This window comes from Plectropomus leopardus, chromosome 20 (genome assembly GCF_026936395.1).
Source record: "Plectropomus leopardus strain MGB_pleo_1.0 chromosome 20, ASM2693639v1, whole genome shotgun sequence".
In the NCBI taxonomy this organism is placed as follows: domain Eukaryota; kingdom Metazoa; phylum Chordata; class Actinopteri; order Perciformes; family Serranidae; genus Plectropomus; species Plectropomus leopardus.
In genome coordinates this window covers 4,459,258-4,477,163 of record NC_142195.1, presented here as the reverse complement: position 1 = coordinate 4,477,163, position 17,906 = coordinate 4,459,258, and the positions used below count along the sequence as shown (strand labels likewise).

General features: G+C 38.7%; 2 protein-coding genes across 2 annotated transcripts in view; both read right to left on the bottom strand.

Moving 5' to 3' along the window:
• Positions 1-3,704, bottom strand: part of jmy (junction mediating and regulatory protein, p53 cofactor) — a 37,980-nt gene extending 34,276 nt beyond the window's left edge. Inside the window, exon 1 of the mRNA XM_088071063.1 lies at positions 2,342-3,704. Coding sequence (XP_087927189.1) covers positions 2,342-3,193 — 852 coding nt within the window. The 5' untranslated portion in view covers positions 3,194-3,704. The remainder of the gene's footprint in view (positions 1-2,341) is intronic.
• A 5,191-nt stretch (positions 3,705-8,895) lies between these two features.
• On the bottom strand, positions 8,896-17,374 carry LOC148186151 (homeodomain-interacting protein kinase 1-like). Its single transcript, XM_088071452.1, has 5 exons — positions 15,788-17,374; positions 12,373-12,441; positions 12,043-12,175; positions 9,497-9,673; positions 8,896-8,963 (listed from the first exon to the last, which is right to left on the bottom strand). Exons 1-5 carry the CDS (start codon positions 17,351-17,353, stop codon positions 8,896-8,898), a joined length of 2,013 nt encoding a protein of 670 aa, XP_087927578.1. The 5' UTR covers positions 17,354-17,374.
• Positions 17,375-17,906: the final 532 nt, after the last annotated feature.

The window sequence follows — 17,906 nt, the reverse complement described above, 5'->3', positions numbered from 1 at the left end:
ATACCCAGCCTATTTGTCGTATATGATAGTAAACTTTGGACATCATCTTGGACAGCGGGAATCCATTCTTAACTATTATCTCACATTTTATAGATAAAATAACTTTGAGTTGATTCATCTTTTTTTGCATCCCCACAGATTTTGTACACTAGATCAGATACGTGATGATCTGTGTCATTTTAATAAAACCACGTGCAACAATCTGTTTTGGAGTTGTGTCACAAGTGAGACATCAAGTGTCATTAGATTCTTTCTTCCTGGTTGGGCCAAGCCCTTCCTCGGCTGTTTGTTTGCAAATCAGTTGAACAACGCAGCAGGTGGAATGACTGCCTGAGGCTTCGTCTCCTCTCTGAGCACACACTGAGGGACTGTGACCATGAGCTATGGTAGTTTCTGCGCTAATCTTGCTGGACTTGTCACATCTACTCTAAATGCTAGGAAATATTTGCGGTGGTGGAATGTAACTAAGTATATTTATGCAAGTGCTGTACTTGAGTACAAATTTAAGGCATTTGAACTTGAGTAGTCCAATTGTATGCCACTACGTGTCATCTTTTTATTAGCCACTTTAAAAAAAAGTCCCACCTAAAAAATATGAATCAGTTTGAATATACGCAATCTTTAGAGTATTTTGTCCTGATTTTTACTGCTAGAATATCGATCCAAAACAGTCTGCGCCAAGTTTGAAAGAGAGACTGATTAAGTTGTATATATATATATATATATATATATATATATATATATATGTGTGTGTGTGTGTGTGTGTGTGTGTGTGTGTGTATATATATATATATATATATATATATAGATAGATAGATAGATAGATAGAGATAAATAGATATATATAGATAGATATATAGATATATATAGATATAGATATATAGATATATAGATAGATAAAGCCATGTACACAGCTCTGCTATACTGGCAATGGAAAACACAGTCTATAGCCTATTTCTACATGGGTTGACACACACTAATTTTGGTGGAAAGGGGGTATAAGTCTTACACTGATTATGTATAAGTACCTCATAAAACTCCACTTCTAAAAATATGAACTATCACATTCAGTACATTTTGCTGATACATGCTTTAGAGTAAGGTTTTTAATGCAGAACTTGTACTGGAGTGTTTTACAGTGTATACAGTATTTTTACTTAAATAAAGGATCTGAATACTTCTTTGCTTCTCATTTTTCCTTACAGACATGAAAGAAAATATTTGTTTGCTTCTTACATACTTGTGGGACTAAACACATGTCCTCAGCTGTCTGGACCAACACAGAAACAATCACAACAGCTGTGGTGACACATCATTTCTCTAACTCCACCTCTAATTGTTCTCCTCTCTTTTTTCTGTGTGACTCAAAACTGTTCAGCCAACTAGAGTGAGCAGTCTGGCCAGACCAGATCATATTACAAGGCCTGAGAACGTGCAGCAACAGATGGTAGATCACAGGGGGGACAAAGGAAGAGGAGGAGAATAAGCAGACCATGAGGCACAATTATACTCTGAACACTACATGTTCTTTGGAAGTCTGTGGTTGTCCTAAAAATGCTATCCCATGTAATATAATGCTGATTTAAGAGTGTCAGTCAGAGATACATGACTTGCTTTGCTAGGGGGCTAATTTTGGAGAAATTACAGGAGGCCAGGGACCAGTAGCAACAGCCACACACATGTTTCTAGGAATTTAGTACATTTCTAGGATTTGAACACGTCTCTAGGACTCTAGGACAATGCTAGGATTATCAGATGCTTTGTGGATAATAGAATGTTTCTAGATTTTACAACATTTCTAGGATTTTAGGACTTCTCAAGAATTTTACGTTTCTGCGATTTTTGGACATGTAGGATTTTGAGACTATGATATGAGATTATGATAGGATTTTGAGACATTTTGTATGATTTTAGGAGATATCTAGGATTTAACAAAGTTTCTTGGATTTTATGATGTTTCTAGGGTTTTAGGACATAACTAAGATTTTTTTTTTTCAAATTTCTAGGATTTTAGGGCATTGTTAGGATTTTACTGTGCTTCTAGGACTTTGGAACATTTTTAGGATTTTCGGACATTTATAGGATGCTATTTTGATGCTGCTCTGAACACTTTGGCACCCTTTCTATACATAAAGTTAAAAAAAAATCCAGTGTGTATCACTTTATTTTTATTAGGAATTCAAAAATGGTTTGAGGGCCACCAAGTACCCTATCATAGGGGCCAGATGTGGCCCGCGGGCCGTAAGTTGAGTACCACTGGCATAAAATGGGTTTTTGTAAAGTACCAAAAGATTAACATCAAACCTGCATCTCATTAAAAACGACATGGAAGTGAGCTCACCTCTTGCATGCGCCTCTTGGCCCTCTCCAGAGCATCTTCATAGCCTTTCTGCCTCAGCTCGCTCAGACTCTCGTAGTACTCCTCCGTGTCCTCGCTCTCGGAGAAAAGCACCTGCGACAGAATCTTCCAGCCGCAGGTGTCCAGGGCATGACCCAAGTACACCTGCAGCTGGTAGCACAGGGCGTCCGTCTCCCGCTGCGACACCCCCGGGGCACCGAACAGCACCGACCACACACCAGACTGCTCCTCTGGGAAGGAGGGCAAACACGGCTCCAAGTCCGAGTTGACGGCGCACAGCTGGAGGTGGGCTGCCCTCAGGTCCTGGAAGGAGAACAGCCCGGCCCAGCTGAAGTCCTCACGGCCGCTGCTCTCACCGTCCCCCGGTTCTGGATCATCCGGAGAGAGCGGGACATCCACCGGGTCTAGGATCTCGATATCTATCACTTTTGGTGTCACAATGTCCCAGGAGCCTAATGTGGGGCAGACACACTCGGTTGTCTTTGAACTACCGAGTTTTTTGTCCCCGAGTACAGCCTTTGTTTTTCCTTTAGGGACCGAGTGAGGTCTAACTTTACCCGTCTGTCCATCCTTCTTCGTCGCGACAAGACTTTTTGTGCGCGTTTCAGCCACGGAGGCACCGGGCGAAGGCAGCAAAGCAGCGTCGAGGAGCGGCTCCAGGAGGAAAGTGGTCCGTCTCTGCACGGTTCTGTTGTGGCAGGTTATGGCGAACTTTCCCTCGATGTCGTTCCAGGCCACGATAAAGACAAATTTATGCCTTTCTTTTTCGTCGAAGACTCTGGGTCGGACGGACACCCACCCGGACTCCAAGTTGTCCTCCATAGTGAATGACATCTCATCCAGCCAGTACAAAAAAACACAGGATTAACGTTAGCTAAAAAATAAATATACACCGAGGCTAACGGCTACTGCTAGCTACCAGTTAGCTCCCGTTAGCTTGAAAAGTAAGATTTGGCGCAGCTGAAGCGAAAAAAACGACGAGCTAAATTAGGAGGTGAAACAAAGGCTGCCCGGCTTTGTTTACCCGCTGCCAGATGCGTGCGCGCTGGAGAAAGCCCAGCTAACGTCGTTGTCCCTCCAGACGGTCGGATTTGGGATCCAGACATGAAGAAGTTCACGCGGCCAGATGCGCTCGGACACTGCGGCGCAAACGACGGAGGAGATCTGACTTCATCATGTCGGCTGTCATGACACCTGCCCGCTTACCTGCTGGAGCTCAGGGATGATACACCGTGACTGTGTCGCTCTTTGTCCGCTCACACACAATGCGGCCGCGCGGATCGGGCTCTCCGTGTCACGTGTGAGCTTCTGTTTACAAGCAGGCAGGTGCGTGCGTGTTAAAATCCGGGGAGGGATTTAACTGGTGCACCCCCCCTCCCCAACCCCCACAGTGAGCCGTTCAGGTTCATGGTGAGAGTCGGAAAAACTATAGGAAGTACAAGCACACAGAGCTTTTATTTTCAAGATTCAAGATTCAAGATTCAAAGTGTTTATTGTCATATGCACAGTATGGAAACATGTTTCCCTGTACGATGAAATTCTTACTTTGCTGTCCACAGAATGCCTAACGTGTAGCAAATATAAAAGAAATATGAAATAGAAATTTAGAAATTTACAATAGAACAAATAACACAAGTGTAAAGGCACTAAACAATAAACAATTTTAAGTAGCAGCATTTAAAGTACAGGGCAGCAGGTAAAAACGTAGAAAGAAAAGTAGAAAGAACAGTGCAAATAAAACAGTACAGTGCAAATTCGAACAGTGCAATTGTGCATGTGCAAACAGAATAGTAAACTGTCAGGTACAGTTATGAGGTCGTGTATGTGAGGTAGTTGCTGTGTGAGCTCCTGTCAGCAGTTTAGGAGTCTGATTGCAACGGGAAAGAAAGAGTTCTTTAGTCTCGTGAAAGAGTTCTTTAGTCTATAATTATAATAATTATTTTTAAGTACCAATGGAAGTACCTAAGAAAAGTACAAATGTAATAACATAAAAATATAATAATAATAATAATAATTATTATTATTATTATTATTATTATTATTATTATTATCATTATTATCTCTAGACTCTGTTTCTAATATAACAAAATATAAGAAAGCAACCAAGACTTTTAAAGCCAAATAAAACAAATAAAGTGTATTATGTCTAGGTTTGCAACTTTCTCCCTTCAATCTTTTTGATTAATGTTGTTTCAAATATTATATTAAAATAATCCTTTATCAGTGTTATAAAATTACACGTATGCACAGTGTACTGTTACATTTGAAATATGATTTATTTTGATTACTCTTGACATTTTTATTGTGTTATATAAAAACAACTGTATGAATTTCTGCAAATGATAATAATAAACAGAGTTTACAAAGTGCTTTGACAAACAAGGCAAGCAGAAACAAGAGGGGTTTCTTGCAGAGGCAACACAACAATATAAACCAAAAATTATTGCAAAAACTATGGCCAGACAAAATTTAAAGTAAAATTACACGAGAGAAATAATTGTAAAACAAAAATAACAATAACAACCCATATCAGTGAGAGTAAATACAATTCAAAGAATATTAGCAGTAAACATAGAAATAATGGTATTCATAAAATGTTCACTGAGAGCACATAACCAGAGTCATATTCCATGTATGTGCACAGACCCGCTCAGCCATTAAAGGTGATTCTGTTCAGATGATCATCACTGGAGATTATTTTTCCATGTCAAGCTATTATTCTGTTGAAGAAAATGTAAGAAAGCCAGAGCCAGATATATGATATATTGTTAACATATAAAAATCACTGTGGTATAATTCTGTCTCTGCCCCTGTCGGATCATAAGTTTGTAAAGATTAGGCTACAGTTTAGTCCATATTTAGTATAAAACGTTGCGTTGTAAATGTATGCTAATGAAATGTGAAAATGCATGGTGACTTTTTTGTTAAAATTAAGTTGCTTGAGCACAGATATACGTACATTTTTCTAAGACAGACATGGTTCGGGCTAGTAAAAAAAACGATTACCCATAAAACGGAAAGCTTCCAGACATATTTTTTCCCATGTCACATGAAGGCAGCATCCTTGTCCGGTTACTAAGAGAGTTTCTTAAACCAAACGACAGACAGACGCTCACAATAATTCCGCGTTAATTTGTGTTCTGGTTCTGTAATTTAATGTTTTGATGTAAATTATTCGTCAATTTCCCTTTATTTTCTCTTTAGCTTGTATGAATCACCATTTCTTTCTGTCTCTGCCCCTTTCAGACGTGCACGAGGAGCATAAACATCTGCACGTGGGCAAATCCATGACGCAAGCGCGCAGAGAACGTGTCGACGGGTTGATGGCGTACGGCAAGTCATGTGGGACAGAAGGCATCAAATTACTCAGTTGATAACATCCACCAGATATTGCGATACATACATACATACATACATACATACATATATATATATATATATATATATATATATATATTCCTGTGGACCAAATCATGTAACAACATTTCACTTGTTTGACATAGTTTTAATTATTTAAGTATAACAACATGATTGTTTGAAATTTAATCATTAATAATAATGATAATTATTATAATAAGGCTATTATTATTATGAATACTATTGTTATTATCATCATTATTTGATGAATTAAATTCCTTTTTTATAATCTGAGAAGAATTTTACATCCACAAATGTAGGCTAGACACATAAACCTTTAAAAATTAACAGAAATGAAATGCAACAGTGAATTCAGAACTCTATTAACTCTAACACCTTAAATACTTTTAATATATGCATCTGTATCTCAGACTTTCTTGGTTTAACAGGAAAAGAAGTCATGCTACCTGTTTAAAAAGCATCAAAATAAATGTGCTAAAAATGGAGATTACAAAAATTAAAAATAGAGATTGTTATATATGGCATATGTGGCATAATACACATAGAAGTTTTTGTCAAAGCACATATTTTTTGTTTAAGTTGGACACTACTAAAAGAGTTTCTTAAACTATGTATGCTCACCCAAAATGCATAACAGATCATATATTGCTGTCATGATATTATATAAGATATAAGAGGTCAGTGGGGTAATAACACATCCTAATATTGCCACTGAGCCAAATGCACACACAACAAAAGTAAATTGTTTAGTATCTCTCTTCAGTATCTTTAGTATCTCTCTTCCCTTCTTCTCTATCTTCCCTTCTTCATGTTTTCATCCACTAGATGGCAGCAGCATTGCTTATTAAATCTGTCCTCTGTGACAAACAAAACATTAGCACTGCTATTATCAGCATATTGATACCATACTGATACTGTAAATTGCACACATTTGTAATTATGAACTTATGTATAAAAAACCTACTTGACCTCCAGAACTAACATGCTGCATAATGTATGTACAAAGCAAAACTTAAGATTTATATAGAATCAGATTCAGTAGTGTTCATTATGTTTTCCTCTCTCTTTATTCCATTAAATTCAAAGGTAGCCCAGCCCTCTACAAGGTCAAAAACATTTTGTTAGGGCAATCATTTATTACATTCTTTACTAAGACAACATCAGGAACTTTTGGAGTGTTAAAGCAGTTTTTGCACATTTAACAGTCACACATGCTGAAGGTTGGAAAGTTGATTTAAATGAGCAGCATATCAGTTTTGCACATACAGTAAAATGGTTCCAAAAAAGACAGAAAGAACTTTCATTTTAGAGTATTTCAGTCTCTTTTGGTATACGGTATAATATAATGTGGTAGATATATTGCCAAGAAATAGGTGAAGACAGCAAAAGCTCTTATTGCATTCAAATGTTTTGTTCTGGATTTTTCTATTTCAGCAAAACTGTAAAATGTTTCCCTTATTCCAAATTAATTTGCAAAAAAAATTCATCAGGCATTAGGTAAAATGGTCCTAAAAAGACAGAAAGAACTTTAGCATTTCAATCTTTTCAGTCTGTAAACTTAATGGACTGTGTGGAAACGCCATCTCTTGGCTTCTTAATAAACCTCAGAGGCGAGCTCAGTGGCATTTGTCGGCCTTGTCGAAGAGGGGGGCTCCTGCTGCATTAGGTCAGCGTGGCCTTTGGTGACGCCCCACCCAGAGCCCTTTAAGAGAGAGTCGCGTCATCTCCAACTCCAATGGACCATTTTTTGTCAAAGATGGCGCATCATAGAGAGCCTCAATAGTTCCCAGAAGTAGCCATCTGGCACTTGCTGCACAATGGAGTTAATGCCGTAGAGCCGATTGGGATCCACCTTTTAAAGGGTCAGACGTAAATAAATCTGATTTTGTATTATAATCGTATATGTATTAGTACATTCACGGTACGTTAACAGAGAGGCTAACAGGCTAACATGCTAATTTAGGATACTGGAAAAAGTTAACAACACGCAACAATACCCATGTTAATGTTAATCTTACATTTCCCTCTTTACTCATGTTATCCAATGTGAGGGCATCAGAGAATAATACTTTTTGTACTTATTTTGTGCGGGTCAGTAAGAGTTTAATATAAGTTTAGCAAGGGACTAGTATTATAATGTTGAAATTACCATCCCCCACACATCTGTTTTTCATGCAGCGCATCTGGACAGTGTGATCGATGCCATGAATTTACTGACAACTTTTACATTTAAATGCATTTTTTTTTTCTAAATCATAAAAAAGGCGGAATTAAACAGGGCTAGTTTGTAAGGTTTATAGGAGAAAATATCAAATTTAAGTGTACTCTAAAACTAATATTAAATCTAAAGTGGCTAAATGGACTTAAGTATGTTTTGGTGAGGCCTCGTCCACAGCAGTATATTACTCAGGGTGTTTTGGGACTGTGCTTTATTTATCCGGGGAGGGGGTGCCTGGGGTGAGGCTCTTAATTTAAGTGATATATAAAATACCTCCTTTTCAAGTTGTATATCTATTACCAAAGCCAGTTTTAAAAACAAGTTCTTCCTCGCTGCTTACATTTTTTAATGCCTTACCTGTGTTGCAGCACCCCGTTTCCACTGATAAATAAAGAACGGGCCCTATTTCTAACCACCGAGGGAGGGCGGCACAAATACAAATGAGGGACATTGCTGTTTTGCACGGGATTAAAATCACAGACCACGTAATGCTGAATCCTGTGCGAATAGAGCGGTATTTAGATATAACATTCAATTGATACGAGCTAGTTTTTGAGCTGGTTTAATAAAGTTATCATCACATATTATTATGGGAGATGACTTTTTGTTATATATTGCTATCAATTTGTATTTATAGTGCATTAAAAAAAACTTAGCTGTGTGTAAACATAACGATGAATGCTTTTATGTGATCTTGTGGACTATACCTGCCCCTGCTGTTACAGCTCAGCTGATTTTGCATTGATGGTTACAGGTCAGCAGTGGAGAGGAGCGACTGTGTTACAGGTCAGCAGTGGAGAGGAGCGTCTGTGTTACAGGTCAGCAGTGGAGAGGAGCGACGGTGTTACAGGTCAGCAGTGGAGAGGAGCGACTGTGTTACAGGTCAGGAGTGGAGAGGAGCGACTGTGTTACAGGTCAGCAGTGGAGAGGAGCGACGGTTTTAGAGAGGTGAAGGAGCACTGTTGTTGGCAGGGTGCTGGTAGGTGGGGGAGCAGTGATTTTGGTTAGCTGTTAGCGGGAGGAGCAACAGTGAGGTTAGTTTGGTGCTGGACGGTGGAGGATTTTTAGGATTTTAGGACATTTCTAGAATTTAAGGATATTTCTTAGATTTTAGGATGTTTCTAGGATTTAAATTTGTTTTTGTTCAGGTAGTTACAAGAATTTTAGGACATATCTAGGATTTTAATACATATCTAGGATTTTAGGACATTTCTTGGATTCTAAATTTTTTTTTAGGATTTTAGGATACTTCTAGGATTTTTGGGCATTTCTACGATTTTGGAATATTTCTGAAATTTTAGGACTTTTCTTAAGGTCCTTTTCAAGGATTTCAGAAAAGTAGGGGCATAGCTAGGACCTCTGTCGAGGTTGCAGGAGATCCTCCACTGCCATTTTTTTTGATAAACAATCTCTAATTTGATGCTGTTTATGGACTCTAGCACATTATGTATCCTTAAAGTACAAAAACAATTCCCAGTGTGATTCACTTCATTTCTTTTGTTAATTCAGCCCACGGGCCGGTGATGAATATGAATACTTACTGAAAGGGAACTCGGGCAGTGCCGTGATATTATGGCCGCTGCCACACTCAGGAGTGCGGTAAGCCATCGGCTGGGTCATGTAGTGAGCCTTCAGCCCGGCTCCCTCCTTCATCATCTTTGCAGTCTTCACACAGGTCTCTGGGTCAAAGTGGCAGTATACACCCACGATCTGAGCTCCTACAGAGAGGAGTCACAAAACGTTATCACTGCTCATCATCATAAGTGGCAAGGTTTTTAAAAAAAAAAAATAATAATAATTTCCATCAAGGTCACCATATCCTCGGGAAAGATTGTACCTCAGTTTCCTGTGGGGTTTCAGCAATAGAGGGGTCGTTCTTTGGATTTTAAAAGGGACAGAATGCTGATTTTAAAATGTAAAAGTTCAGTTTGTTAATGAGGATCTCTGCCTGTGAACAGCTGCATTAAGTCTTTAGTGACTCTTAAACCTGATGATGGAGACTTGGAATTTGTGACAGAAAACCTGAATTACAAACTGTTTGATAAACATGAGCGAATGCATTTTTACTGTTCACCACATACCTCCGCAATCAAGAAGTCCACATTTTTCTGGACAAAGACGTCCGTCTGTTTACCTTAAGAGGGCTTTGACTTCAGTCTCGCTCTTGCAGCTGAGGTAAGCTCCTCCTGCAACCAGAGCATCACCCTCATCGGCCACCTCCCTGGTCAGGTCACAAGCTGCTTCGTTTATTTGCTGCCCCTGAACGTCAGAGGACACAATGAATGCAACTGGCTTTCAATTACTGCAGATGCTGTAAACAACATTTAATAATTATTAATAAATTAAGTAAGCATTGGTGGACTTTTCTTCACTTCTTCACTTCTTCACTTTTCTTATGCTGCTGTTTGACGCCTTTCACTAATATTTCAAACTGAGAACTCTGAGCAACTTGGTGAAATTTATGTCAAAAACATGGACAAAAGGATATGAGCAGCTTGGCAAGAAATGTCCCTCAATTTTCAAGAAATTAGAAGATTAACAAAATCATTTCACAAAAGCTAGGGAAAAATGTTTTGGAAAAAAAACGAGTGAAATACTATTTGTATAATTGTCATTATCAACCTGGGCCATAACTCACCAAACTAAACTGCAACCTATTTTCCAGTTGAAAACATGAGCGGTGAGAATCATTGCCTTCTCTGGTCCAAGAAGTCTAACTAAGAACTAAATATTGACCAAATTAACAGCTTTTGAGCATGGCTTGTCAATAAAATGCTTTCCCCCTTCTTTCATAATCTCTTTATCACTAACAATCAATTTCATGAAAAGCACTCCAGTTTTGTCCCCCAAATCACGAACCACTTTATCCCAATTGAATAAGACATACCTAGGTTCCAAGATATAGAATTCATTTTCTCCTCACCTGGTTAGACTTTTTCTTTATCATTTCAAAAATCTGTGAAAAATTTCCTCTGAAACAATAGCCAAAAATAACAGGGTTTTTTTTCTCTTCTTCTTTGTCTTTATATCATTTTCTCAGCCCTCATCTTCCCGTCCTTTCTTATTAATATTTTTCATCATAGCCTTTATGTATATATTTATTTTTGAACTGTTTTATAATTGTTTTTTCTTATCAATGCTAAGAGACTGTATGCACCGACTCACTTATCAAGCCCCTTGAGGGTTTTCTGGGTTTCCCCAGGATGTCTCCTTTTCTTGAAATGTATAACATTGTTTTTTATAATATGTGCTTAATAAATCAAATCAAATCACAATATACATTTTAAATTAAGTTACAAAATGATCATTTTTAGGCACTTTCACGGATCATTTCCTTGTGTCTTTTCTTTTTCTTTCTTTTTTTAAAAAATAATTTTTAGGCAATTTTCTTGTACTTATCACTGATTTCTTGCTTATTTTTGGCTAACTTCTTCTTTTGTTCCTCATAACCTTCCTGAGGTAAAAAGGTAACATCTGCAAACTTACATGCCACACAAGTTTAAGATTTGAATAAACTTGTGTGGCATGGAGTAAGTCTTTTTCCTTCTCCCTCCTCTTTCCTCATGTGCACTGTTTTTGGAAAGCCTTGCATCTATGTGATGTGAGGTTTTAAAGGGTTAAGCTGCCAATAAGGGCCCATATTTCAGCAATAATTGAACACATTTGATAAACCAAGTAAAATGACATTATTCTGCACATTATATGACATAAAATTACAATTAGAAGTTGTCCTATTGTACTGTTTTTCTTTATTTAAAAAGGAAGCTCTCAAGTTAAAATAATCATCAAATATTCATGTTTGACCTTACATTGGAAAAAAAAACTTTATTTAATAGGACAAATTTCGAATGGATTTCAATGGTTATGGATGGATAAAAGCGACCAGTGGGGCAGGGCAGACGGTATAGTGTGGATGCACCATCAAGGTCTGTGAGCGGCCCTGCTGCAGGTAGTTGGAACAAGAGGCTTCATGCGCAGCTGCTGTGACACAGCTGGTGCACTGAGGGAACAAGATGTCTCTTAGACCTTGACTTTCAAGTTGGGAAACACATGCATGCACAGAGACATGGAAATAATGATGTAATACCTGCTTCAGGGTACTCGGCTGCAGCCTCAGGTGTCCACGGTCCCGCTTTGGCATAACCTCTCTTCTCAAGGGCGAAGACAAAGCCTCCGTCCCCAATAACCATCTCTCCTGCATCCAGACTCTCCAAAATCCCCTGTGTGACATTCAAGTGTGCATGAAGCACAGAGAAGTTTGTTACATGGCATTATCTTGACGTAAGCAGTATGCAAGACACCTCCGTTTGCGCAAAAATGCACACATGCAATCAAAATCTGACAAAACTAAAAACATATTGGTATAATATCTCTGTGGTGCACATTAACTTAAGAGACATCTTATTCACTCACTCACCCTCTTTGCTCCTGGTGCCATGATCATTGCAGCAGTAACCGGCCCTCTCTCCTCAGCCACAGAGTCCCACTGAGTTTGCAGAAGCACTCTGTGGAGGCAACCATGCTACATTTATAATCCAATAAGGGTGTGGTGCTGCTGATGTCACCAAGAACCGCCTGCCTCTTATATACTTATCTCTTTTTTTTCTTTTTCTTCTAGCAAGTTTGCAGCCTAATATTCACAATGTAGCAGCAATGCATGACTCTAGGTGCCCCATTGATATTTTCTGGAATAACTCAATCACTTTACAGCAGGGATATTGAACTTGCTTTGCTTGGGGGCCTGCTTTTGCAAAATGACAGGAGGCCAGGGGCCCCATATATATTTTCGAAGATCTGAGGACATTTCTATGATTTTGGAAGGTTTCAAGGATTTTAGGACATTTCTAAAATTTTATGACACCTCTCGGACTTTGGGACTTTTTTAGGATTTTAAGATATTTCTAATATTTAAAGACATGTCTAGGATTTTAGGACATTAGGGTTGACATTATGTATTTTATGTACTAAAAGAGGTCTGCCAGTCGGGTAAAACACACTCTTATATTTCCACTTAGCTAACTGTGCAGATGCAATATGTCAGCTGAAGCTTATTTGCCTTGATTTCTTTCAAAAACATGGGAAGCAGGCAATGAGCGATGAAAGAAGATATCCCCAAAAGTTAGCAAAATTAGTAAAAAGTACAAGAAAATCACCTGAAAAATACTGTGGAAAAAGGGAAAAAGAAAACAAAAACAAAAACCAAGGAAATGACCTAGAAAAGGTGCTTAAGAATATAACTAACAAAAATTTAAAGTACAAGAAAATTACCTAAAAAAAAGTGTGGAAAAAAGAAAAAAAGTTGACTGAGTTGAATTACCTGGAAAAGGTGCTTAAAAACATAACTATCTTTAACATAAATGAGTAAAAAGCACAAGAAAATTACCTAATGATTAGTGTGGGGAAAAAAGAAAGAAAAAGATAACAAACGTAAATATAAAGTTTAAAAAATAACAAATGACCTGGACAAGGTGCTGAAAAATATAACTATCTTTAACATAAATTGATATCTGTAGTTACGATAATTATGGCTATAATTTCAAAAACATGGGAAGAAGGCATTAAGCAATGACAGAAGAAATGACCCAAAAATTTGCAAAAAGTAAAAGAAAATTACCTGAAAATACGTGTAGGAAAAAGAAAAAGAAAAACAAAAAGAAGAAGAAGAAAGTTAAGAAGAAACATAAGGAAATGACATGATAAATGTGCTGCAAAATGTAACTGACATATATTTAAATCTGTAATTATGATAATTATGGCTATAATTTACAAAAAATGGAAGGAAGGGAATAAACAATGACAGAAGAAATTAGCCAAAAAAATTAGCTAAATTAGTAAAAAGTACAGGAAAATTACATGAAAAAGTGTGGAAAAAAGATAAAGAAAACAAAAAGAAATAGAAAGTTTAAAAATAAGGAAATTACCTGAACAAGGTGCTTAAAAATATAACTAACATAAATTTACATCTGTAATTATGATAATAAGAGCTATAATTTCAACGTATATCTTTTTCAACGTGGGAAAAAGATAACAAGCAGTGATACAAGAAATGACCCAAAAAATAGAAAACACTAAGCCTCCAACTCTCCAAAATCCCCTGTGTGACATTCAAGTGTGCATGAAGCACAGAGAAGTTTGTTACATGGCATTATCTTGACGTAAGCAGTATGCAAGACACCTTCGTTTGCACAAAAATGCACACATGCAATTAAAATCTGACAAAATTAAAAAACATAAAAAATAATAAAAAGTACAAGGAAATTACTTGAAAATTTGTGTGGGGAAAAAAAGAAATAGAAAGTTTAAGAAAATAAGGAAATGACCTGGAAAAGGTACTGAAAAATAGAATCAACATAAATTTAAATCTGTATTTCTCATAATTATTGCAACAAAGTTGCACACAGTTAACATATTGCTTAATAAGGAAAACAGAAAGGTCACATTAAGTCCAGATTAGATTTATTTATATATTTTTCTTTTTTTTAATTAATCAACCAAATATGCATGTCTTTAGACTGGGAGGAAACCGGAGCACCCGGAGAAAACCCAAAATTGCACAAGGAGAACATGCAAACTCCACACAGAAAAAAATCAAAAAGTATGGTGTGTAATTAATCTCGAAAACCGGTACAAACAAAAAATAGTATGCGCAAGAGGAAACAACGTCCTCGTGAGGGAGCTTCAGACTTGGATTTTTAAAAAAAAAAAAAAAAAACATGCAAGATGCACCATGCACCATGCATGCTTCAAACTGGGAGGAAACCGGAGCACCCGGAGAAAACCCAACAATGGCACAAAGAAAACATGCAAACATCATACAGAAAAAGGTCTAAAACTATGGCGTTTGATTAGTCCCAAAACCGGGTACACAAAGAAAAGTATGCGCGAGCAGACAAGCATGTAAGTCAGAGAGCATTTTTTCAATGCACGTGCAAATGAGGTCCGGATGCATTTTGAGAGATGGGGAGAGTGGCTGAGATCTCCCAGAGCAAAGTCAGGGTCAGCCACTAAGCCTGCCTCTCAAAATGCATCCTTTTGAGCAGAACCGAGCGCGTAGGGAGACTAGACTGTTTACAGGCTAGACTAGCCTGTAAACAAATGACAGTAAAGGCTGTCATCACCGCTGAATGCTCAGTCGAGGAGTCATGGCCCCGTGCTTGCAGACCTCATACGTGTGCATGGAGCAGAAATGCTCTCTGGCGAGGATGCTTTTTACGCAATTCATGCTATTCTGCGTGCACACAGGTTTTGAGACTAATTAAACGCCATCTCTTTTTCTGTCAACAGTGCTAATCACTGCACCTAACTATGCGTTATTTCAATGTTTAAAGATCGAAAATGCTCTGCGGGAGAATTTGAAGGTCCTTTGAAATACATTCTTCTTTTTCTTTTTCACAACTTCCTCATCAGCAAGTGCAAAGGCAGCTGCAGCTCCGTCATTTGAAGAAGTGGAGGTTGTAGCTCCATCAGCTGAGCATGAAGCAGCTGAAGCTCCCTCATCATTGCGCGTACTGACCAAATAGGCATCCTTATTGTCATGGCTGGTAGCTGCAGCTGACTCTCCTTTAGCGAGAGCAGCAGTGTCTCTGCCACCACCATGAAGGTTAGAGGTTGAAGGTCCTTCTGAATTTTCTTGACTGGAAATCTCCAGTCTGGTCTTCCTTTTTTGGAAGAATTTGAGGACCCTACGAAACACATTCTGTTTCTTTTCTTGGGACCGTCCACATCAATGGGTGTATTGGCAGCTGCAGCTTCATTATTTGAAAAATGGAGGCTGCAGCTCCATCAGCTGAAAAAGAAGGAGCTGAAATTCCGCCATCATCGGTGTTACTGACAATTGGCGCACACTCCTCTTTAGTGGCTGTGGCGGTTCTGTCAGCCGCAGCTAAAACACCATCATCATTGCTGGTGCTGACAACTGGCAGACAATTCACATGTCTGTGGTCAGCGTTGGTTGCAGCAACTGAATAATCGTCAGTGGGAGCAGCACTTGCATCAGTTGAACAAATGACAGCTGAAGCTCCATCAGTCGAGCCAGCGGCAGCTGGAGCTCCACCGTCATTAATTTCACCAATAGCTGGCACATAATCACTACATGTAGCAGCTGACTCCTCTCTGTCGCCATCATGATGGTCTGTGGTCACTGAAGGTCCCATTAGATAGCCATGGCACAACTCAGGATTCATCTTATTGAGTAAGGTAAGGAAACCTGGAAAAATATCATCCTCTCTCCTCATGTTAACATTTAAAGGATCCAGGTGGCAAACAGTCATGAGGCTATGGGCCTCATCTCTATAGGAGCTGTTGTTGTTTTTAGCCAGGTGAGCCATTGTTATAAAACTGTGTTTTAGGGCTTCCCTGGGGGTGATTCTCTTTTTAGCATCCCAATGGAGACACTGTTTTAGGAGGCTTAAAAATGCCATGCCATCTTCCAACTCAATATCCTCCCAATGCACGAGGGATTTTAAGACTTCCCACTCCAAACTCCTTTCCAAGGGGGTCCATTCTGGCGTCTCTTCCCTAAACTGGAGACCTGTTGCCTCCTCATACTCCTGCGGCGTCTTCAGTCTCCATCTCCACTGTGTTGTGTGTCCACTTCTGGAGTCGTACTCCTTGCTGAAGTACTTCCAGGTATTCTTGCCAGCATTTAATAGATGGTCCTCTGGTTGACCCAGGATACGCACCATCTTTCTCAACATATAATATGAACCATTACATGGAAAGATAGGAATACCAAAGTAAAGGCATGCCATGATGCACCCTACTCCCCACATATCAGAAGCTTCGGATAAGGGGAGGCCCAATAAGACCTCCGGAGCCTTGAATCCGTAAGGCTGAATGCGCGAGAAAAGGTGCAATGCTCGTGTTGGACAAGCTAGACCAAAATCAATCAGCTTCACCTTGAAGGGCTGATCTTTCTGGTTGACAAACATTACATTGTCAGGTTTTAAATCCGCGTGAACAATGCCAACAGCTTTCAGGGTTTCCAGTGCTTGAAATAGCTGATGGGTCACAGGGCGGATTTCCTTAAAATGTATGGCCTTCTGATAAACCTTACCCCAAAGGGTCCCCTTCAACAGCTCTAAGACCAGGCAAGAGACGCCTTTGAACTTAAAATATTCAATCAGTCTTACAAAGTTATTTTGCGCTGAGTCAAAGGCCTTGACTTGCTCTAACACTTCCACTTCCCAATTAATATGTTCATTTATACCACCAGTGATCATCTTCATGGCCACTTTCTCACCCGTCTTCAAATCCACACACATGGCAACCTTGCCAAAAGATCCTTGACCGATAAACTGCAACACCTTGTAACAAGTGGTGTTACTGGTGAGTTCATCAAGCCTGTTTATCGGAAATCGTTTTGTGTCAGGTTGACTATCTGTCCTTAAAAAAGCCATTTTTGCAGACAGATGTTTCAAATAGGCCAAGCCTACTTTCTAAACACAAGTGGAATTTACTCTCCTAGTCTAGGTCTAGAGAAGTCTTAGGCAGCGCTTAAACACTACTATACGTTTCTCTAAATTAAGACAGTATGAAGAACAAACACTTGTGTTTTGCAGGCTGCAGTATTATCTTCTGAAATTTGTTTTTCAGGTCTCAGAGTGACGATTAACCAACAGCTCTGACACAGCCACCAAATAAGAAAAGATGTACCTCAAATCCCTTTGCAAAAAGTGTTGCACAGCTCACAAGTTGATCCACCTGGAATCCCCTGCAGCACACTGCCAGCTTTACACTCATAACATTCCATTTAGCCTGTACATGACGTCATTCTGATGTCATAAAGCGCTGACTTCAAAGGGATCGAATCCGAATTCTTTTTTCTTTCGCTTTTTTTCTTTCGCTTAAAAAACAAATACAAAACTTTATTGACACAAATGTGACGTCATTGTTAACATTTTTTTGTTGATTAGTTGTTTGTTGTTTTTGTTTGTGCTGAATTTAAAACTG